We start from the raw sequence: 22,172 nt of genomic DNA, 5'->3' as shown, positions 1-22,172 counted from the left end.
TTTTACACTATTGCCCCCATTAAAAAATTGTCCTAAAAAAAAATCAAATTTTCATGTCCACTTTTCGGTCAAAATATATTTATTTATTTAAAAGGGACCAATATTTTTCTAAAAGAAAAATAAATAAATAATGTTTTGAGAAGGGAAAAAAAAAATATTATTATGATAGTGTGAAAGGTTTCTCATCGTTGGCAATTGGAGTACCAATCATTGGAAAGTTAAATAATTTTAATTTGTTGGAGTTTTTTTTTTTTTTTTTTTTTTAAATAATAAAGTCGTGTTGGAATCAAATATTTTAAGGGGTGGAAATAATTGAAACAAGTTTTAAATTTAAACATTTAATTGCCTATAGTTTATGCATTATTAATTGTTTTCTTCAATGAAATTTCTAGAAATAAAATATAGTTTTAGTTTTATTTTAATATTTATAAGTTTCTAATTTTCAAACTAATAATAATAATTATTATTATTATTATTTGTTCTTTTATTACTATTTTGTCACATTCGCTTGTATCATACTCAGACAATAATATAATAGTACGCTAATTACCTGTTTGAAATCATTATTTCTTTATTATTGTTATAAATTTACAGGAAAAAGACCTAACATATTTATTTTTATTTAAATTTAAGGACCGAAGTGGACTTTCTAAATAATAAAAGGGCAAGAAACAAAATAAAAACAATTGAACAAATTTAAAAGTAAATTTTTTAAACCAAATATTATCATACAAAAAAAACACAATATTTAAATATCTTCATTATTATTTGTTATAAGAAAAATGTCAACCTCTAAGGTTGTGAGGTGGATCAATTTCGAATATATTTGTTGTAAAGTCAACTGCGGCTATCTGAACATTAATAATTAAACTCTACGTATGTCGGTTGGTACAATTATGCTCTTTGTCCTTATTGTTATTTATTAAAGCCTCTATGGCCCTAATAAAAATATATCCAAATCAAATAATTGAATGGGATGATGTTTTTGTTACCTATAATATATTTCACCAATTGCTACACGACATTGACTATCTTCACACATCAACATCACATGTCATCCCTTGAAACGTATCGCTTTGGATATCCATATAGACATTCCTTAATCTAAATACTAATAGAACTCGTCGTCTTTGAATAAACAAATCTTGATATAAGTTTATGAGGAAAATACTTAATTTTTTTAAAATCCCAAATCAAGTTAGTGAGCATTATCTAATTTATTATTATTTATAATTAAAAAATCTCGTTTTTCACAGAAGATCAAAATGGCTGGGCTCAACTGATCCATTTAGCCCAATGCCTTCGTGCAAATGGTAATGCCTAATGGGCTTTTCAAATTGGGCTTTTTCAGATTTGGGCAGAAACAAGCTCTATAACCTTAAAATGGATGTGATATATCAGAACCAACCAACAACCAGCAAACATACATAATATAACGTGAAGTTAATAAGACTAACCAAATATGGGAGCTGAAGCTGTTGTTGCGGTTGTCGCCCGACACGTAAACATGGCCTTCTGGAACTTGCTGCCAGTTCAGGACAAGCAAAACTAAGTACAAACTAGAAACTCGATGTCGCATTCAGTAGGAAACTAGTATAATTTTAGTCAGGGGGTGTAAGTAAGTCTAATTCCAATAACTGACAAGAATGTTACCGGCCTTCTGGAACTTGCTGCCAGTTATGAACAAGCAAAACTAAGTACAAACTAGAAACTCGACCTCGCATTCAGTAGGAAACTAGTATGATTTTAGTCAGGAGGGTAAGTAAGTCTAATTCCAATAACTGACCAGAATATTAACGAGTTAGCTGCGAGAAAAATCGATGCCATGAATTAAGAGATAGTTGGTCAAGAACATGGGTTCATCATGCATAATCAAATCACCTTGAAGATTTCGTTTTGACTATAAAATCTCTAAGGATGTGCTTTAGAAGTCTTATTGCTGTGATAAAAAAAATTGCAGGATGGTGCAGTGAAATGAAAAAAGAAAGTAGAGTTTGAACAAAACTCACAGTTGCCTTTGTGTTATATGCTGGCCGCTCTGCTAACAAGCTTTCATCCTGAGCAATTCCATTGACATAGAGGCATCTCGTGGGCTCTCTAAAGGAATTTGGCCCTATGCACCGGGATGAAACGTAGAGGTCCCTTTAACTTGTTGTACCGGAGTAGGTTCATCATCAAAAGAAGAACAATGGGTTATAGCATTTCCTATATAATGGATCGTTGGGCTTTCTCATCTAAAGACAGGTGTGAGGTACAATCATCCTCATAAACGGATTATAACCATATAAATGTGTAGATTCTTTTAACTTTAACACTACGATTGGAGCATTGAGGAGTTCCATATTTTGCATTATGCTCATAGCTCACCCGAACTAATCTCTGGGAGGCTTCAACCCTACCAATACCAGCTCTAAGAGATAGCAATCTTCTGTACAGGCTTGAGTCTAGGACCTTAGATACACCAACCATCCCAATTCCTCGCTACTAGAGCCACCAGTCAGGGGTTGCTATGAGTATACATTTATTAGCGTACAAAAAATGGACTATAAGATCCTACATCGATTCGAGAGGAGAACGATAAATTTCTTATAAGGGTGTGGAAACCTCCCCCTAACAGATGTGTTTTAAAACTGTGAGGTTGATGACAATACGTAATAGGCCAAAGCGGACAAGATCTACTAGCAATGAAATTTGGTTGTTATAAATGGTATCATAGCCAGGCACTGAGAGGTGTGCTAGCAAGGACGCTGGGTCCCCAAAGGAGTGGATTGTGAGTTCCCACATCGGTTGGAGAGGGGAACGGAGCATTTCTTATAAGAGCGTGGAAATCTCTCCCTAGCATACACGTTTTAAAACCATGAGGCTGACGACAAAACGTAACAAACCAAAATAGATAATATCTATTAGCGATGGGCTTAGACGGTTACGTGGATAATCATTCATAAAACTGGTTCTGTTCAAAAGTTTAGTTGCATAGCATTAACACAATGATAAGAAGGGTCTTCCATACCTTAACCGCATCTCTGGCTTTTGCAACAACTCTCTTTACAACGACGTTCTCTTCTCTGCATCCAGATTGCTATAGCACACTATAATTTCAACAGGATCATGTTAGAGAAAAACTGTTGAACTAAAAGACATGCAGGTGAGTCGTTCGTCGACTTACCTGTGTCGGGTCTCAGAAGGTTATAATGTCATCTATAGAAGGATTTCTGATGTAATAAGAGGCCTGAAGAAAATGCAACCAGGACATAAGAATTAGTGTCATAATCCCTGCATCTTAACTGCTGAGATCAAAATTCGTTGGATTGTTCATGTGCATATTGTTTCCAAGACGTTCGATTCTTTCTCCTTCGATATGAAAATGACTACTAACGAGAAATTATCAGCGATTATGTTTCGTAATGCAACCTTCATACACATGATTCATCTACTTTCTTGGAATAAGAAATAACCGAAACATAATTTTGAAGCTTGAATCGATCAAGCTTTATCATAACAACGCTAAAATCTCAATCCACAAGCACAAAAATACACCTAAAACCTACTCGAACCCTAAATTTCAAAATTCATCTCAGAAAAACAGAAGAAACCAAAGTTGATTCATAATTTGATTGATATATCCAAAACTCAACTTGAACCCAAAGGAACTCAAGACATTTACCATCTCGACAAGCATTCGATCTCCGATACGAAGAGTTGGATACATTGATGACGACGGAATGAACTGAATCTCCACAAGCATAGGCCACAAGATCAAAGCCACGAGAAATGTAAGCAAGCCATCAAATATAATCCATCTAGGAAAACCCCAACTTATCGCAGCGTAGAATTCTGCATAAGTAGGACCCACTTATCTGTCAACGTGTCGAAGACCCAATCAGACGTTGCCACGTCAACAAAATGCTAAATAAGTAGGACCCACTTATCTGCCTACGTGTCCCCTATTTCCACCACAGTTGACAGTACACCACATCATTGCGATTTTCCGCGCTTTCCAGTCTCAAACTGACTTCACTACCACCATGCCTCTGGTTTTCCTCTGTTTCCTTCTCCAGTTTTCTTCTCTCCTTCCGCCGTCGTTGGTTGCGGCTAGCGGTGGTGACAGCATAGTATTTACCACTCTTGGCAGGTCCGTCTACGCCTTCGATGTTTTCACCCTCCCGGCCGATGAAAACAGGGCCCCTTCTGCAGCGGATGAAACCCTAATCACCGATGGCGAATCCGTCAATTTCAATGGCTATTTCCCTTCGTCGTCGTCGTCATCTTCGATTATCTCTCTTTTGACGAACCAATCACAGTCCTTACGGCCGGATTTGGAACTCGTTTATGTCACAGAGAGAAACGGAATCTCCAGAATCTTCTACGATGCGATTTACGGTGGTACCGGATTTAGTACCAGACGGCGGTCGGCGCTCGAGATTCCTCATCGGCTGCAAATTCCCCTTTTGGATGATGAGCAGAAGAACGAAGTTAGGGTTTCCTTCAAAGATCGGCCGAGTTTAAGCGGCGATTATTTGGTGTACGTGTCGACTCACGAGGACCCTGGCGAGTCCAGAACGAGTTGGGCGGCGGTGTACTCAAGGAGTTTAAGATCGGGTACAACTCGGCGATTGACGCCCTATGGAATCGCTGACTTTAGCCCTTCTGTTTCTCCATCGGGAGTTTGGACGGCTGTAGCTTCCTACGGCGAGAAGGGCTGGGCCGGCGAAGTTGAGGAACTAAGTACCGATATATACATCTTCCTAACTCGCGACGGGACTCGTCGCGTTAAGGTCGTCGAACATGGTGGCTGGCCGTGTTGGGCCGACGATTCGACTCTTTATTTTCACCGGAGAGGCGATGACCAGTGGCTTAGTATATATAGAGCGATTCTCCCGAGTGATGGAGAAATTTCTACCGATTCAGTGATAATCGAACGACTCACTCCACCTGGTTTGCACGTGTTCACTCCGGCCACTTCTCCAGCCAATAAAAACCTAATCGCTGTCGCTTCGAGAAGACCCGATTCGTCTTTCCGCCACATAGAGTTGTTCAATCTCGTCACCGGAGAATTCAAGGAGCTGACAAAAGTGGTTTCACCGAATTCTCACCATTTCAATCCGTTCATCTCCGCCGACGGGACTCGTATCGGTTACCACAAGTGCAGGGGCGACAGCAATGGAAGAAAAAGCAATACCCTGTTCTTAGAGAACGTTCGTAGCCCAGTTTCTAATTTATCCTTGTTCAGAATCGACGGTTCTTTTCCATCTTTTTCGCCTGCAGGTGACCGTATAGCTTTCGTGAACTTTCCCGGATTATACGTCATCCATCGGGACGGTTCGAATCAACAGAAGGTTTACCCCGGCGCGGCGTTCTCAACGGCGTGGGATCCAGTGCGGGAAGGTGTAGTATACACCAGCGCCGGTCCTGATTTTGCGCCGTTGAGTTCACAGGTCGATATCATTTCAGTCAACGTGGATGATGACGAGAGTAATATCAAGAAGCTGACGAAGAACGGTGAAAACAACGCCTTCCCATCGCCGTCCCCCGACGGGAAATGGATCGTTTTCCGGTCGGGACGATCGGGCTACAAGAACCTGTACATAATGGACGCCGTCGACGGCGAGAACAAAGCGCTTCACCGGCTTACAGAGGGCCAGTGGACGGATACGATGTGCAGTTGGTCGCCAGACGGCGACTGGATTGCATTTGCATCGGACCGGCACAATCCCGGTGCCGGAAGTTTCGATCTGTTCTTGATCCACCCAAACGGAACCGGGTTGAGGAAGCTGTTTCAAAGCGGTTCGGCGGGTCGAGCGAACCACCCGAATTGGAGTCCGGACGGGAAGGTTCTAGTGTTCACTACGGACAACGCGGGGATATCTGCAGAGCCAATTTCGAACCCACATCACTATCAACCCTATGGTGAGATCTTCACCATCAAAATGGACGGCTCCGATCTTCAGAGGCTGACTCATAACTCCTACGAGGATGGGACCCCCACGTGGAGCCCACGTTACATCAGCCCTGTCAACGTTCAGAACTCATATGACGTGGAACCCTGTGGCTTTGAAGATTGTCACTGGCTGAATCAAAAGAACAAGGCCCAGAATGAAATTAAGCCCGACTTAACCGGGCCTCGATGCAGCCCATAATGGTGTCACTGGGCCATCCGAAACCTAAAATCCCATATTAGCATGTACACTAATGTAATATATAAACATAATTGAGATATTGGTATAAAAATAATGGCAGTGCTTTTAATGCTTAGACATTTCTGAGTTGCCCTCTAAGTTTTATCTCAGATCATTCCTTTTTCGATATGGTTCATTTTGAACCTAAGATGTATTTCTTACTTATAAACTCATGATCATCTTCTTCATTAGCCGACGTGGGACTCCCTCCCGACAATTTCCAACATATGAATGTTTTCTTTGTACAAATCTCAGCATTTTGGTATTCAGTAATTCGCTACAACATTACAACAAACCGCGGAGATCCCGACGACATTATGTAGAAAAAACCAGTGGCATTGGCTATGGCTACATTCAAAAGCTTACAAAGGGAGTATTTTATGTCTCTCTAGTCTTGTTCTAGTCTCTAACTTTTGCTGCTAAGTCAGGCTGCTACTAATCCAACAGAGCCGCAATTGGAGTACAAATCTACTGTGTTTGAGTCTGGAAGAACTCTGGCGGTATCGTCGGAGGGCAATACTTCTTCGCCACGTGCTTGTACTGAGGCAAAAACCATCAAAGTATCAGTCAGTATAAGAGCATTACAAGATCAAATGAACAACTTAACATCAATAGACTGTGCTCACCTTATGCTGGCTGTATTTCTCTCTGATGGCTGGTAAGCTAGAATTGTGGGCGTTACAGCAGAGGCGATGTAAATCCTTAACGCACTCGACAAGGTCGGATGGCTGATAATGTGTATAATGCTGCAAGGTCGAGTTCTGTACCAAAGATCACAACAACAGCAGACATACTCTATAAGCGTAATTGGTTTGTTGGAGTTTTGTAACAAAGAACATAGATGATTCTCATCATACCCATGGTCTCTTAGTTGGGACAAGTATGAACTTTGCCAAGAAGATTGCCGACGCAGCTACGAGCGACGGTGCGTAGCATAGCATACTGTATTCCAAAAGAGATAATTCAGCTAGGAAGTTGGACAAGCATTCCAGCTGCATCGACGAAACCTCATCGGTGGACCCTTGAGCAGCTCGAACAAATCGCCTATGATGAATCGACGAATCAGAATTATGAGTTCATTGAACAAAAAAACATTGCCAACATCACAATCGCTGACTTTACCTTAAGAAACATTTCGGTGTTGGAGCCGTCATTTCAAACTTCAAGTAATTCAAGACAGAAGATTCCATTTGCAATACCTCTTCTTTAAAGTATGTGTTATCAGTTATGTAACAAAATTCTTCCACTTGAGGTGCACAGATCTCTTCATATTTTCTGGAAGAACAACGCAAACTTACTATTGAACATCAGACTATCAAAATCAACAACCAAGCATTAATAGGGTATTGAGAATTCTTACGAAGCAATCATCATGCAAGCAACACCAAGCAACTGTAATCGTTGTCGATCCATCAAGTTTCCCGATAGGTATCGATCGATGTAGTTCACTGTCAAATATAAAGTATCTGGCACAAGCCTATACTCTTCTGCTACCTCCACAAGCCAATCAATCAGTATGGCACGCATATTTGAATTTACATCCTTCTGAATTTTCTCCATGAAATCTGTAGAAGGCCTTTTCTTAGCCTGAACCAACAACATATTAAACAATTAGGAACAGATATATAATGGTAAAATTTTAAACTTTTTACTGAAGAAGAAGATCATTACCTCAGATGCTCGCAAGTGCTTGTAAATATCACAAGCAATTGTAGCACATTGCTGGGGATCCATGAAATCGGTATCAACATCAATGATATCGCTATCTGTTTCCATTTCAGCAAGTGCATCTCTATTGCATATGCTACCTACAAAGGGAACCAAGCAAAATACAATCAATTAAGAACACTGGCAGATGCTGCAAATCTTAAAAGCTTATCCATGAGCTCACCTTTAATTGGTGGATGACCTGAAATGCAGAGACTGGTTTTAGTTTTCCTCTCAACGGAATCAACAGCTGGGACATCAGTATTGTCCATGTACTCAACGTCGGGACTCTTAAAAGAATCACAAGTAGACATAGTTTCATCTAAGGAAAGTGACACTCCATCTGATTTAGTCGGAGAGACATCCATACTACTAGAGACGGCGGTGGCATCAGTTCTTGAGATTGCTGGAACATTGCTAGGGACAATTGAATTCGTCGTTTTGACATCAATCAATGTGGCTGTATGAGTCACCGCCGGCAAGTTACCAATGCGAGTTCTAGCAGGGGAACTCTTCCTTGCCTTGACAGCTTTGGTTGCACAAGGCACCTGCAAATATGAAATTTCATTTAGGAACGCTTTAGAATCATTGGATTTAAACAAACAATGAGGCACATGATGCTGTCATACACTAAAGAAAAGGGTTGACCCACAATGATATCCAAATTTTAAATCCAAGGACTTCGTAAAAAAAAAATCATTTTATATAACGACATCAAAAATGTTTTTCAATTCTCGTACTTGTTGCTTCGAAAGGAAACAAACACAGCTACAAGAACATGTAAACACTGCTAAAAAAATCAGTATAGTGTTTCCTAAGCTACCCAAAAAGACTGATAAGTGATATGTTGAATATAAAATTGTTTCAGGAATCTAGACCCCTTCTTGTTAAGAATCCGCCCATAATTTTAAGCTCAGCTTGCTAAGTTTTTTTATTAACAAGGAAAAACATACAGGGATATACTAAGAAAACTCTGTTCAAGTTATGGGTATGATCCAGACAGCCAACAAAAGTGAGCTACAAACAAACAGGGGACATCTTTCATCCATTATCACTCTGTCTCAAGCAATTTAAAGCATCGTTGAACAATCCCAATAATATGCAATTCATTTCAGAAACACCCATAAACAAAATCAAACCCTACTGAAAGAAAAACATCAACTCCCACAAATGAAAAGAAACCATAGAACAAAAATCATCAAGACTCCTTTGCAAGCAATTAAGTACCATAGCAGGCGGAACAGAGCTTTTAGCAGCAGTATGAGACACACTCTTGAGATTCGTTAGGTTACCGAGTGGCGCTCGCTTCTTCGCCAAGTGTGGCGGAACTGCCACAACCTTTCCGACATTATCGGACGACGAGGCCGACGACGCTTGTCGTTTAGCCAACGACGACGACGTCGACGACGAAAATGACGGGCGGCGATTATGAGCGGACATGGCGGATCGGATCGAACGCAGTTGAGAATTTAAGAGTCAAATTCAAAAAAAAAGACTAATAAATTCGCACAAATTTCTCTTCAATTCCAACTTCAAAACCTTCTTGGCGTAAGAGAGAAACGCCAAGAAAGCAAAGAATCAAAAATTAAACACCAAAAGAACAAAAAAGAATTGAAGTTCTTGGAAAATTTGATTAATGGAAATTTGATTTTGAAGATCAGAATCAGAGAGAAAAAGGAAGAAGAAAGAAGAAGAAGAGAGCGTTATCGAAAGTGAGCAAGATGGGAAGTGTGATTTATAATAAAGGGGGGTTTTAATTACAGTTTTCTTTTGCTTTAGGGCGCGGAATTTGGATGATTTTGAATTCCGGCACTTCCTGACCGTCGATTCGCCTCTCGGTATTCGTTAGGACTCGACATCGGAGGCGGGGCCCATTTAGTCTACTTGGCTTCGCCTGTGGGTTTCGTTTGGAGCATCACAGACAAATGGAATACCGCCATCTGTCGCTTCCCATTGCCTTTACATCTCGGGGTTGTCGGGACTGTGTGGGGGCCTTTTTGCAACATTGGTAAGTCACAGTGCTGTCAGATTAGAATTCAAGTTTATTTGAATTTGAATTCAAAACGGTCACTGAACGCATCCATTTCTCTTTCTCTCTCCTACGCTGCAAGAGAGAGAAGAATTGTTTTTTTTTTTTTTATAAATAAAAATAAAAATAAGATTAGGTTAGTCACGAATTTATGGAAATTATTAAATAAAATCTTATTACACCAAAAATAAATAACTCTTTAACTTCGGGATAATGAAAGAAAAGATAAGTCAAAGATCAAATTATGATTTATTACTTTATTTGTAAGCAAAATATATGGTATTTTATTCTATTGGCAAAAAATATATTGACACGATATTTTAAATTGATATATTATAAATTATTTACCAATAAAGAAACTTTTTTTTTAATAAACTAAAATAATTAAGTTATGCATTTATTGAACTAGTATGGAATATAATTGAGAAATAGGCTTCTTTCAAATTTAAGATTAAAATATTAATTTCTTAAATAAATAAATAAAAAGTTAAAATTAGGGCATACTTGAAAAGGTTAAAAAGGGGAATTTTTACACAAATTTCAAGAGGAAAGGAAAAGAACAATTATTTTAAAATGTCCTTTTTGTTTTAAAAATATATATAGAAGATTTTATTTCTAATTAATTTTTTAATTGAACTTGTTAATTTTGATTTTTTAGTTTTGTAGAAGTAAAATTTAAAATTGAATAAAATATCTATTAAATTATATTTAGATTGACTCTTTAAAAAAATGGACTAAATACAAGATACTACTTAAAGTTTATTTACTTTTTTGTCCTTGAATTTTTAATTTCCCCATTTTGTCCTTATGCAATTAATTATAGATTCTTTTTTTTTTTTTTATCTCCCCATAACAAAATAAAAAAAAAACATTTACTTCGTTAACGTTAGACAAGTTTCTTTATTTTCGTAGTAAAATTATTTAGAATTAGATATAGAAAACCCATTAAAAATAAAAATAAATAAATAAGGGCTAATTGTCTTATATGTTTCAATATTTTCTTATAAGTTTGGACTTTTGTTGTTTATTGGGTTTCGAACTCAGAGGCAGTGCCACCAATGCTAATTCAAATTTTAGTAGCTTTGAATTTTGAATTCAAATGGGAAACTGTTTTTATTTTATATATTTTCTTTTTTCATTACAAAAAAAAAAAAAAGAACAATTTCGCTTAATCTACGGAAAATGCTGGTTGTGATTGGTCCAATGTGTTGACAGTGAGTGCTACAGCAAGAGCTACTTAAATCCTTCCGACTTGGTGGTTGTTGGGGAATTTAGGCTCGTGCATGTTTTGTGTCCTTATTGTTATCCTTTTCAAGCTACATAAGATCATGTCCAAAATTCTACTGACAGGCTTTAAGACTGAAATAGTATGATTTGTCTAAATGGATTGGTCATCGATGACAATGTTGTTGAGCATTATTGAGAGAAAAGTCTCACATTGGCTAATTAAGAAGTTGATCGTGAGTTTATATATTCAAAGGAGATAATATCATACAATTGTAGAGGTTCGTGATTCATAGTAAAAGTCACACAAGCCAATCATCCTTAGGTAGTGAGCTAACCTACGTGAGTCAACTATGCCTAGCCAACCCTTATAAGTTGGTTGAAGCTAATGGTCATGGTTGGCGATCGTATGCCCCTTCTTCTCCCCTAATAAGCTCATACCTAAAGAATTTCAAAATTTTAGAGATATCTTCGAAGGATCACAGAGTCTCATCCTCTGTTACATTACCCAAAAAAATCTTTATTCACACCTTCGATATCAAATTGAACTTATGAGTGTCAGTAATTTAGCACCACACCAATGTACAAATCTTTTGATCTGCAAACATTACTTTCAAACTTAGTTTTTATGTAAAAAAGAAAGGCAAAGAAGCAAAGGCAAATTGGATCAAGAGGTATCACAAAGTACTCTCAAATAGAGTCTACTTTGATAGAGACTTGTATTTTGTTTAACTTACTGTCTTTCATTAATAATATTTTGTGAGGTCGACCTCTAATTGTGTAGCCTATTCAACAGCAATTAATTTTGTGTAAAGCTAATTGCCATAAACACTCCATTGTTCTTAATTATATATTTTTTTTTTCCTCCCCTTAAAAATGGATTTTCCAAGAACAAAAAAAGGATAAATAAACCAAAATAACACAAAGGAAAAAACAGTATAAGTATAAATACATGTTAGAAAACATGGATGTCTATAATGGTATGATATTATCCATTTTGAGCTTAAGTTCTTATGGTTTTGCTTAAGTTTCCCCAAAAAGTCTCATACCAATTGAGATGTATTCCTTTACTTATAAACTCATGATCATTCCTTAAATTAACCATGGTGTGACTCACTCCCAACAATTCTCAACACTATACGACTATGCCAATAGAATGAGCCTACCCTTTTTCAAAATGTCTTTGCAAATGCCTTTTCAAACAGACATAGACTAGTAGTGTTTCTAAGACTTGACACAAAAATATCGTGTCTAATAAATTTAATTTAAATATCACAAAAATAGAGAAAAAAAATCAATATTAAGTAAAAAAGAAATGAGATTGAAGAGTTGGAACACCAAATTTCTTACTCTAAAACTATGTTAGGTAAACCATTAAACTTAGAAGCTTTAACTAATGAATTATGTAATTTAATTATATCAATAATAATATTTCTATATTTTCAAATAAGTATGTCAACGTTAAACTTTCAATTTTGTATCTAACACTATGAGATCTGCTAATTTCTATTCTAATTTGCTTCTGCATATATAATTTTTAAACCACAAAAACAATTCACACTTACCTTGATCGTACCTTATGTTGATTGCAATTTTCCTTTGCTACACAAAAACGAGAACTGCGTAGCACTTCACAAGCAATAAGCACCTTGACACATTGATATATATCAGAGGTTAGATAGAAGAAGTAATGCATAGGGAATCCAATTCAGATAAGAAAACTGAGGGAATGTATTGATGGAAGAAGTAGAATTAAAAAAATAAAGGCGATAAACTTGTTGAATGTAAACTTTATCAAAAGAAATCCTGTTAGTGGAAGTATAATTTGGCAAAGAAAATAATGTTCAGAGCTGAGAATTTCTTCAATATCAGTATATAAAATCTTTCCAAACAAGATAAAATTTCATCTTCTTCATCGAAGTAATTAAAGCCAAAAATTCTCTTCAGTTTTTGTTTGACACAACTCCATCATTGCCCTCAAAATATTCAACAAACACATTGAAATGTTCTTCTTTCATGAGATTCGTCATTTTCCAGTGAGTTTCATGTCCAGAATATTCTCCCAAATCTCCAATTTTATTAGTTAGTGCAATCTTATGGTTTTTTACTCCCAGATCTATTTTCACAAACATTCTTAACTATCCTACACACTTTGAAGCCAGTGAAAAGGAAACTAATAATCATTTCCAAAAAAAAAGCTGAAACCGCAATCGCAAATTCACAACTGATGCTACCTCAAACAAAATCGCAACTGATACAAATTGATCATCATAATATATTTGTTTGGCACTACGATGAAGAATCAAATGAATAAACATTCAACGAAAATACTCACCATAGGAGCGTGTTGAGGAAGATATAAGAACGTCCGCCGATTTAGCCTTCACCGAAAAGAATCTTCCAAAGAAACTAGTTCGATCTCGATCGGAAATTTCCCCGGTGCTTCGAACTAGTTCCTGTTCATCCAATCGATTCAAGCTAAACTCATAACTGGAATCACAAAAACTTAATGGAATGGAAGAAGAGAGTAACAGTACAGAAACGAACTGAGGAACAAACACAAGAAAGAAAAAAAAGCTCGGCGGTTCTGTGCTGCACGAGATGATGGATGGTTCGAGGCCATATTTCCGCGCGAAATCGTTGGTTCAAGACAAAGGATCTGGACCGTCAATTTGGACGACCAAGATCTCAACCGCTTATTTGGAAAGGATGCGAATGCGAGACGGACTCTCGTCACTCCACCCTCCAATATAATTTTAATACATTAAAATAGTTAGTAAATTACCTTTTTAGCCCTGGTTTTACCATTATCATAGAAATTGTTTAATTTGGTCTATTCGAATTATACCCCAAACATTTTGATTTTAGGAGGATGAAAATAGTTCAAATTCCTAAATTATTGAATTAAGTTAGAGCATAATTTAGTTGATTATATTAATATTTTTTACTTCTCTATATACATTTGTATTGAACTCAAAACATATTTAACATAATTTAGACCAACAAAAGTATGGATAAGATCTTGATGTTTCCTCGAGAATTCAAACAATTGACCGTTCAGTTTGGTCGTTGGTGGTCAATATTTTAAAGGAAGCGCCACTTACCAATGCCTTCATTGTCATTGAGACACCATCTAATGGCGAAGAGGCTCAGACCCACCCCACCCTCCACTCCCTCCGCCAAGCCATCGCCATCGCCATCGCCACCGTCATTGCCGCCGTCTCCTCCGACCCCTCAACTCTTCCATTCAAAGCCCACCACCGTGTCCCTCCGCCACTCATCCAACGATCGAAGCAAAACCCTAACCCACCTCGTATCCCCCGCATCCGCATCATCCTCCAACTGGGTCTCTCTAAATCTCACCAGATCAGACCTCTCTTTGCCTCTCACTTTCCCCACCGGCCAAACCTTCCGCTGGAAACAAACCAGCCCCCTTCACTTCACCGGCGTTGTTGGGCCTCATCTTATCTCTCTCACCCATCTCCCAAATGGCGACGTTTCATATTGCCTTCACTTTTGTTCTACATCCTCCTCCTCCTCCGCCGCCGCCGCCGCCAGATTGGCCTTGCTTGATTTCCTTAACGCCGGTATCTCCCTAAGAGCCATTTGGGAGGTCTTCTCGGCGGCTGATCCAAGATTCGATGTCTTGTCTTGCCATTTGGAGGGGGCTCGAGTTCTCAGGCAAGACCCACTCGAGTGTTTGATTCAGTTTTTGTGTTCTTCAAATAACAATATTGGAAGAATCACCAAAATGGTGGATTACATCTCATCACTTGGGAATCATTTGGGTAATATTGGAGGCTTTGATTTCCATGAATTCCCCTCTTTGGAGAGGCTATCCTTGGTCTCTGAGGCTGAGCTTAGAGAGGCAGGCTTTGGTTACAGGTTAATCTCTCAATTCCAATACTAATTTGATCTAAGAAATCAATCACTATCTCTATCTGTGGGGATGGGAACACTTTTATTGATAGCATAATGTGAATAAGCAGGGCTAAATACATAATTGGCACTGTGAAAGAACTAAAAGGCAAACCTGGGGGAGGTGCAGAATGGCTTCTGTCTCTTCGTGATTTGGATCTCGACGAAGTGATTGAAGCCCTTACAGCTTTACCGGGCGTGGGTCCAAAGGTAGCAGCTTGTGTTGCTCTCTTCTCTCTCGATCAGCACCACGCCATTCCTGTTGACACACACGTCTGGCAGGTACTATATCCCTTTTCATATGAACTAAAATGATTCAAGTTCCTTTCATATGAACTAAATTGATTTTAAGTTTATTCTTGTATGTGATGAAAAGATAGCTACTAGGTACCTTGTCCCTGAGCTTGCTGGTGCCCGTCTAACGCCAAAGCTGTGCAATCGTGTGGCTGAGGCATTTGTCAGCAAGTATGGAAAATATGCTGGTTGGGCTCAAACTCTGCTCTTCGTCGCTGATTTACCTCAACAGAAGGCCCTCTTACCTGCAAGTCTTGAGTATACCAAAAGGAAAAAATCTACAAAGGAGCAGATAGAAAAGGCACATACTGGTAAATATAGATCAATGTGAATAGGTATATTAAGTTGGTCTCAGGCTTTTGACATTAATGTTAATTCCGATTTCTTGTAGAGCAAGATCCATAGGTGTTGGCATAGCTCTTGAAATTCGTTCGGGTTTGCTTTGGCTCGTTGACATATTCTCCTGGAGGAAGAATTCAAAATGTAATCCCCATGTTTGGGGAAGTCCTACATTCCAGCCTTCTACTAATTGTGATCTAGTTAAAGAAGATGAATTTTCTGTGACTAGAGAACTGTGGTTTCATTTCATTGACATGAATCAATTAATAATTGAAGTATTGCATGATTGTTTCTAGGACTCCTAAAAGAATGAAATAAGCTGTGGTCATGGAGATGATTATTGCTAAAGCTATGTATCTATTGAAAGCTACTGTGAATTATCTTGCCATGTGCTTCATTCATGCTAGACATCTTCCATCATTTATGTGCATTGTGCATCAACCAACAGTGTTTTGGTGACAAATGGACATGGATCGCCTCTAAAGTTCCGATTCGAGATTGGAATCACGCATTTAGCCCTCCCCAGACACGCCTGAAACATCACAAAGCTTTCATGTGAGTCGTCGTCTTGAATACCTTTTATTTAATGCAAGATACAAATCTCTTTATAGAATGCTAATGCGTTTCAGGAAATTACTCACATGTTCTACAATGGCTCTGGAGTTTGGCGAGTGACACATTCCAACAGCGTAGCTTTGACAGTCACCAGACGGTGTCCCAAAGCTTGCAAATAAGATGTTGGAGATGTTCTTGTTAGTAGGGCAGCTTAATCGGACCTTAGGCCTTCTGCTTTTGTTCTTTGTTCTACTTGCCCTCTGTTTCTTTGCACTCATCCATGAAGCTACTAGAGGATAATGTGATTCAGACACTTGCCCACATGTTTTGCTAATTGAAACAGAATCCAAAGATATCCCAACTGGGTTTCCTGTTTCTTCTTCCAAAATGACCAACAGGTTCCCAGTCGGCTTGAGGAAGGAACGTGGAACATTATACCTGGATTCAAAGGAGAGAATATGAAAGGAATTTTCAAAAGGTGAGATATAATATAACACCAGATATTAAGGTCTGAATAAACTGTTTACCATTTCTGTGAAGGCTCCCCTGTTGGGGTGAGGAAGGAGACCCAGTATCGGCCAATACCCCAGCCATTAACCCAAACTGCACCCTTCCCCATGGAACCAAGGTTCAGTGCAATTGGGTCATCACCAGGAGGTGCATCGAACTGAGTCTGCCCAATTAATGATGACAAAGGTCAGTTAATGAACACTGAATTCAGGATAGTTGCTATGCAAAGAGTAGTCTAAAAATTGATTGTCGGTAGTACCTTGTACCATGTGAGCGGCTGGGAAGAGTCTCCTAACCTGCTCCACTGAGCATTACTTGACCCACTGTCTAAAAATATTTGCGATTGCTCTCCTGATAGGCCAACCTATGGAAAAATTGTTCAGAAAAACCGACAAGATACATGTACGTATATTTTTTAAAGAATATTACATCGGCTTCAAGTGTGTATGAACTCATATTATGAGTTAAAAAATTAAAGAACCTTGTATCCCCAAGGTTGCGTGGAGAAATCCTCGCCTTGAATCCTCACTCTTCGCAGTCCAGCGACTCGGCTCTCAAGAAATGCCCCAGAATCCTTCACATTATAGCTATTAGAATTCACTAAGGTGTAATGCAAAATTAATATGCATCAACCATGTAAGGGAAGGTAAGAAGATTCATACCGGTAAACCAACCATCACACTGAGCAATGAGATGTTGTTGATGCCATTTCTCAACGTAATATTATTCTCCAGAGAGAACCCTTTTTCTTTGTAAGTTCCGTGGGCGGAGCCTATAAACATCAATAGTGAAATTCTCGATATTGTGGTTTGATAGAGCTTTTAACCATACAAAGGAAGATAAAACTAGCCTGCATAAAGCCCATTGACAAATGCATGCATGGCATGAGCTAGCGAATCCACTTTTAGTGTTTGTTGAGAGTCAGGAGAATCCGCTTCAACCCTGCATTTCACAACCATCAGTGGCAAGCAACGGAAAGCGAACTTGTTCATTCTGACTTCCAACAATTCTTCTGCTTATTCAAGATTTTAACCTCAGCCGCGTGATTTCTCACTTATAATTTACCTTAAAGTGTACCAAAGATAGTCTGAACTATCTTTTGTAGTATCTGTATGCTCTAGTAACTCGTTAGCTCTCAAATCAGTTTCGTCAAAGCTAGGTATCGATTCCTTGAACTCTTGCCATTCTACATTTGAGTCAAACTTTTGTACTGCATTCATTGATCTCGTATTATATTGTACGCTTACCTGATCATATATATTTCAATGGTTGAAATTTATGCGGAAAAAGATAACTGTTGCTAAAAACTTCCCGCTAGTTACCAGTGTAAATCTTACCCTTCTAGTATTGAAGGCCACATTTTTACAATCAGGTAAGATGCTGATGGAACTTAGAGGTAACTCATAAGTAACACTTTGAAAGAGGACATTCATGTCTGTAGCTCCCTTATTCACCAAAAAGGCAGCGCATTCTCCGGACTTCGTTTTGAATACAATAGCCTGCCAAAAAAGACAAATGAGCAATTGTCTACAATTTCCTAGAATTACAACCTCAATAAGTAATCATTTTCATTTTTATCCAGTTATCCTACATTCATTGTATACGATATTCCATTTCCATCTTGGACGGTAGGATTAGCTTTTTATTGCATAGAATGATGTTATTAACATGATAAAACTTACTTCTATTGATTTGCCCAGTGAGAAGTTGGATTTTGTTCCAGTGAGCAAAGGCTTTGAGCATAGCTTAATTGCCGCATGTAATTCTTTAAGATGGCCCCATTTTGGTTCCCTAATTAAACCTTCAGTAAGAATGTGGTAAACAATTACTCAGTTGATGCAAAATTCGAACAGTTGAGCAATAGTTTTAAAAAATGTCATACCGTATTCGTCCAGGGGGGCTTGATCATAGTAACCTGTGATCATGAATGCAGAGGCTGATCTTCCGAAGTTGGTTCCTCCATGATACTAGATGAAAAAATGAACAGTGATTGTGGTTTAAATGAAACATGTGTACATCTTTTGTTAAGTTCATAGGAACACACAAAAAATTGAGAGAGATTTATATCAATACCATATAATAATTGACATAGGTCCCATTCTTTGCAGCAATGAAAAGAGCAACATGAAATGCAATCTCCTCTGCTGATCTTATATACGGTTCGCCACCATAAGTTTGATAGCTGTAATCCCGCGCCCCCAAAGTCCCAAGAAATAAAAAATTATCGATCATTAAACAACAAAATTCAATCTGATATTCAAGTAATTAACAATTTCCATAACATTCCAAGGAAAAACACATTTTCCTTCCATTTTTGTGAAAAAGGAAATGCAAAATATTTTTATACAGAGCAATCGCAAAACTTACAAACTAGTCCAATTCTCAGTCCATATAGATGGCTTATTGGGTGTGTTTGGTCCTGGGAACGTTTCTCCACATCTCATCCCGTTACACGTATTTATCTACGAATTAATATATGAACAATATAAGAAATGAAAACGTAGACATAGAGAGGAAAATTAATGTATAGTTGAAGTTTTTTTTACATACGTACCACAGGGTCAGGTGCATCGTTTTGCTTGCACATGCTCCATGGCACACCGGTCTGAAGGCTAACAGCCATGTCTGCTGCCCATCGAACATAAGGCGGTCCCTTCTCACGAAAGGCTGCCTCCACCAACGTGTATTCATTCTCAATCTGCAACTCCATCGATGTGTTCTCTTAAAAGTGTTAAAAGAAAAAAAAAAACAATGGAACATAAATTAAAAAAACATTCAGTGTTGCTATGGCCCATTGCTTCAAACCTGTGAAAGTATAATTGGCCCTCCTTGTGAAGCATATAAGCCTTCGGATTTCATCATGTTCACTATCTTGGTGGTGAAGTTTTGCATGTAAAACTGTCATTGAAGGTGCAGAGTGACCGTGAAAACACAACTTTCACTTTGGTTATCATAATACAAAAGCTAAAATTTCACGGACTATAAATTTAATTATATCAATACTTCAACACACCTTGAATGGTTCATTATCAGATCGATAAACAATTCCCGAAATATCATGTAACCAAAACGGTAGACCACTGTATATCAGAAAGTTAAGACAATGACCGAGAAATGGTTATTTATAAAGGAATAATTGTGAGAAAAAGTTTCATATGTTCTTACCCATAATTCCATTCCGCCTCAATGAAGGGTCCAATCCTAAGGCAAGCATATAATCCTTGCGCTTGTATTTCCTTAACGAATTTTACTATGTCACGTCTTCCACTAAATTCATACTGAAAAAATAAAATTTTTTACACGGCTCATGTCATGTCTATCATCTTTTAGAGATATACAGAGAGTAGAGAGATTGAGTTACCCTTCCTTGATGGGGTTCGTGCAAGTTCCAGAAGACATAGGTTTGTATAACGTCTATTCCACCTTCCTTTGCTTTGGCAATCAAAGAAGGCCACATCTGCATAACAAATTAACAAAACCATCATCATAATTTCCAACACTGAAAGCACACGTAAAAAAATGTTGCGGGTTTACGGGATGATCCAGGCCCAATTGAACTACAATGGGACCCAGCCTTTTTCTAGCCGATTCGTAATAGCCATGTTCACGGATGATTTGAATTTCATGTGGAGATTTTCCATTCGTCCATTGAGCGGTGACCCGAATCACATGATTCTTGAATACTTTTTGTTGGGTTTTTTATGGCGGGCTTGATTTCGTTCACTTTCAAACAATGTTTTAAAAAAGTTAAAAAATAAAAAATAAAAAGTATTTTTAAATTTTTAATTTTTTTATATTTATAATTAAAATTTAACTAAAACTTCAACTTTATTTATTTTTAAAAATTAACTTTATTAAACTAACCACTATTTACAATAAGTATTTTTATTTAATTTTATGTTGAAAATTTTAAATTTTATATAACAACATAATACAAATTTTTGTAATGTTATTACAAAAAAAAAATTAATTAACGGCATAAATGTAACATAATAAATTAGAATATATTTTTATGCATAATAATTGTAAGATCAAAAAATAATATTTTGAATTACCGTAACTTAATGAGACGGTATTAAAAAAAAATAGAAACTAAATATGTTTTTGTTCAAAAATCATTAATATAATCGTCAATCCCAACATCACTTGAAAAAATCACTATATTTCATATTTAATAGTAATAATAACAATAGACCTTATTAAAAAACTGAACACAAATCACGTATCATGCTTTTCTAGACACGCAACATTCGTAACTAATCTCATAACTTTTTTAGTTCCGATTCTATCACTGAAACAAAATAGAAATTCCAAAATAATTTATTCCTTAATCAAGTAAAATTTAATCTTAAAAATTGAATAATACCGTAAACAGTAATTCACTTCATTTATTGGCGGCAAGTTTTATTAATCAAAACACCGTTTCTGAAAATGAGGGGGGAAAAGACACAGAAATTCCATTTTAGAAAAGTAGATTGAAAAGAATGAGCAAACATGAATGATGAACCACTATGGCTATGTGCTTCGCCTAACGCTAGACAACAAACCGCATTTGAACTAACCTAACACGTATTGCACAGCAATGCGAAACGGAAAATAGAAAAATCGTTTCCCGCCAAAATAATTGAAACAGTGAAAATTCGGCCGCCATGACTCTTAAACTCAAATTAGAAACAGAAATCATTGGAATTATCACAGAAGATCAGAGATGGATGAAGAAAGAAAGAAATTAAACTTACATCCGGAGTGCTCCGCGGATAATGAATAGAGCCTGAGAAGAAAAGTTTGTGTTCTCCATTGACGATTAAGGATCTTCCGTCGTAACTTACACCGTCGCTGCCGTCGTTTCCGCCGAGGACGCAGTGGAATAACGCCGCCGTGAATACCAAAGCAGAAACGCAGAGTAATCGGACGGTACCGTACTTCGATTTCGCCATTGATTCCCGAACCTTCCTCTCTTCCAAGGCTGTTCACTGCTGAATCGGAGAAATGCCGCTTCCTTCTATATCAACACTAGAATTCTACTTCTCACTCACTCCTCATTCTCGAAAGCAATATACAAATTCGTCTGGATCTGTAAGAGGCAAATTTCATATACCAATTTTCTGCGTAAAAAACGAGGCGTCTCTCTTGATTTTATACAGCGCCTTCATAACTGGCTGTCAATTAATTTAAAATAAATAAATAAATAAACAAAAGAAGAAGAAGAAGAAGAAGAAGAAGTTGGCGGATTCGAGTCGAACTGGAATTTCCGAATTTCAATGGTACGTTGGGGGACTATTAAATAGTTTTGTCGGTACTTTAAGAGAATTATGGATAAATAACGGGGGAAAAATGAAAATAGAGTAAGTTAGTGGGTAAGCATGTAAATTAAGTATAAAAGAAAAAAAAAAAAAAAAAAAAAAAAAAAAAAAAAAAAA

At 37.5% G+C, this 22,172-nt stretch overlaps 4 protein-coding genes and 1 long non-coding RNA gene across 7 annotated transcripts; 2 read left to right on the top strand and 3 right to left on the bottom strand.

Moving 5' to 3' along the window:
- The first annotated feature begins 3,989 nt into the window (after positions 1–3,989).
- On the top strand, positions 3,990–6,275 carry LOC111489739. The gene has a single exon (XM_023138090.1). It carries the CDS (start codon positions 4,026–4,028, stop codon positions 6,135–6,137), a length of 2,112 nt encoding a protein of 703 aa, XP_022993858.1. The 5' UTR covers positions 3,990–4,025; the 3' UTR covers positions 6,138–6,275.
- Positions 6,276–6,410: 135 nt separating this feature from the next.
- LOC111489746 (cyclin-A1-1-like) lies at positions 6,411–9,519 on the bottom strand. The gene is made up of 8 exons (XM_023138101.1): positions 9,111–9,519; positions 8,068–8,431; positions 7,848–7,984; positions 7,537–7,763; positions 7,299–7,451; positions 7,034–7,220; positions 6,803–6,937; positions 6,411–6,716 (listed from the first exon to the last, which is right to left on the bottom strand). Exons 1-8 carry the CDS (start codon positions 9,321–9,323, stop codon positions 6,645–6,647), a joined length of 1,488 nt encoding a protein of 495 aa, XP_022993869.1. The 5' UTR covers positions 9,324–9,519; the 3' UTR covers positions 6,411–6,644.
- A 1,859-nt stretch (positions 9,520–11,378) lies between these two features.
- On the bottom strand, positions 11,379–13,669 carry LOC111489792. The gene is made up of 3 exons (XR_002719436.1): positions 13,472–13,669; positions 12,702–12,784; positions 11,379–11,734 (listed from the first exon to the last, which is right to left on the bottom strand). It is a non-coding gene; the product is annotated as an uncharacterized LOC111489792 (long non-coding RNA).
- A 397-nt stretch (positions 13,670–14,066) lies between these two features.
- Positions 14,067–16,617, top strand: LOC111489756 (N-glycosylase/DNA lyase OGG1). Of its 3 annotated transcripts, XM_023138124.1 has the most exons (6): positions 14,067–15,021; positions 15,126–15,336; positions 15,431–15,659; positions 15,740–15,831; positions 15,984–16,242; positions 16,317–16,617. In XM_023138124.1, exons 1-4 carry the CDS (start codon positions 14,243–14,245, stop codon positions 15,751–15,753), a joined length of 1,233 nt encoding a protein of 410 aa, XP_022993892.1. In that variant the 5' UTR covers positions 14,067–14,242; the 3' UTR covers positions 15,754–15,831; positions 15,984–16,242; positions 16,317–16,617. The 3 variants fall into 3 exon arrangements, with proteins under 3 accessions (XP_022993892.1, XP_022993891.1, XP_022993890.1); XM_023138123.1 differs by having other exon boundaries at positions 15,740–16,242; XM_023138122.1 differs by having other exon boundaries at positions 15,431–16,242.
- LOC111489734 (beta-galactosidase 16) lies at positions 15,914–22,044 on the bottom strand. The gene is made up of 19 exons (XM_023138082.1): positions 21,492–22,044; positions 20,114–20,209; positions 19,918–20,030; positions 19,766–19,832; positions 19,558–19,650; positions 19,307–19,450; positions 19,120–19,214; positions 18,826–18,934; positions 18,635–18,719; positions 18,435–18,553; positions 18,090–18,251; positions 17,818–17,999; positions 17,603–17,694; positions 17,415–17,524; positions 17,234–17,326; positions 17,012–17,116; positions 16,770–16,915; positions 16,329–16,680; positions 15,914–16,219 (listed from the first exon to the last, which is right to left on the bottom strand). Exons 1-19 carry the CDS (start codon positions 21,687–21,689, stop codon positions 16,109–16,111), a joined length of 2,472 nt encoding a protein of 823 aa, XP_022993850.1. The 5' UTR covers positions 21,690–22,044; the 3' UTR covers positions 15,914–16,108.
- Positions 22,045–22,172: the final 128 nt, after the last annotated feature.

The sequence above is a fragment of the Cucurbita maxima genome, unplaced genomic scaffold, assembly GCF_002738345.1.
Source record: "Cucurbita maxima cultivar Rimu unplaced genomic scaffold, Cmax_1.0 Cma_Scf00014, whole genome shotgun sequence".
NCBI lineage: Eukaryota > Viridiplantae > Streptophyta > Magnoliopsida > Cucurbitales > Cucurbitaceae > Cucurbita > Cucurbita maxima.
This window is presented reverse-complemented; position numbering and strand designations above follow the sequence as displayed.

Coding starts and splice junctions, on each gene's coding strand:
- LOC111489739 (XM_023138090.1), top strand. CDS start 4,026: ATGCCTCTGGTTTTCCTCTGTTTCCTTCTCCAGTTTTCTTCTCTCCTT.
- LOC111489746 (XM_023138101.1), bottom strand. CDS start 9,323: ATGTCCGCTCATAATCGCCGCCCGTCATTTTCGTCGTCGACGTCGTCG. Junction 8,432..9,110: donor GCTCTGTTCCGCCTGCTATG/GTACTTAATTGC, acceptor TCATATTTGCAG/GTGCCTTGTGCAACCAAAGC. Junction 6,717..6,802: donor AGAAATACAGCCAGCATAAG/GTGAGCACAGTC, acceptor TTTTTGCCTCAG/TACAAGCACGTGGCGAAGAA.
- LOC111489756 (XM_023138122.1), top strand. CDS start 14,243: ATGCCTTCATTGTCATTGAGACACCATCTAATGGCGAAGAGGCTCAGA. Junction 15,022..15,125: donor GAGGCAGGCTTTGGTTACAG/GTTAATCTCTCA, acceptor GTGAATAAGCAG/GGCTAAATACATAATTGGCA. Junction 15,337..15,430: donor TTGACACACACGTCTGGCAG/GTACTATATCCC, acceptor TGTGATGAAAAG/ATAGCTACTAGGTACCTTGT.
- LOC111489734 (XM_023138082.1), bottom strand. CDS start 21,689: ATGGCGAAATCGAAGTACGGTACCGTCCGATTACTCTGCGTTTCTGCT. Junction 17,695..17,817: donor TATCTTTGGTACACTTTAAG/GTAAATTATAAG, acceptor TGTGAAATGCAG/GGTTGAAGCGGATTCTCCTG. Junction 17,327..17,414: donor GTGTGATGGTTGGTTTACCG/GTATGAATCTTC, acceptor TATAATGTGAAG/GATTCTGGGGCATTTCTTGA.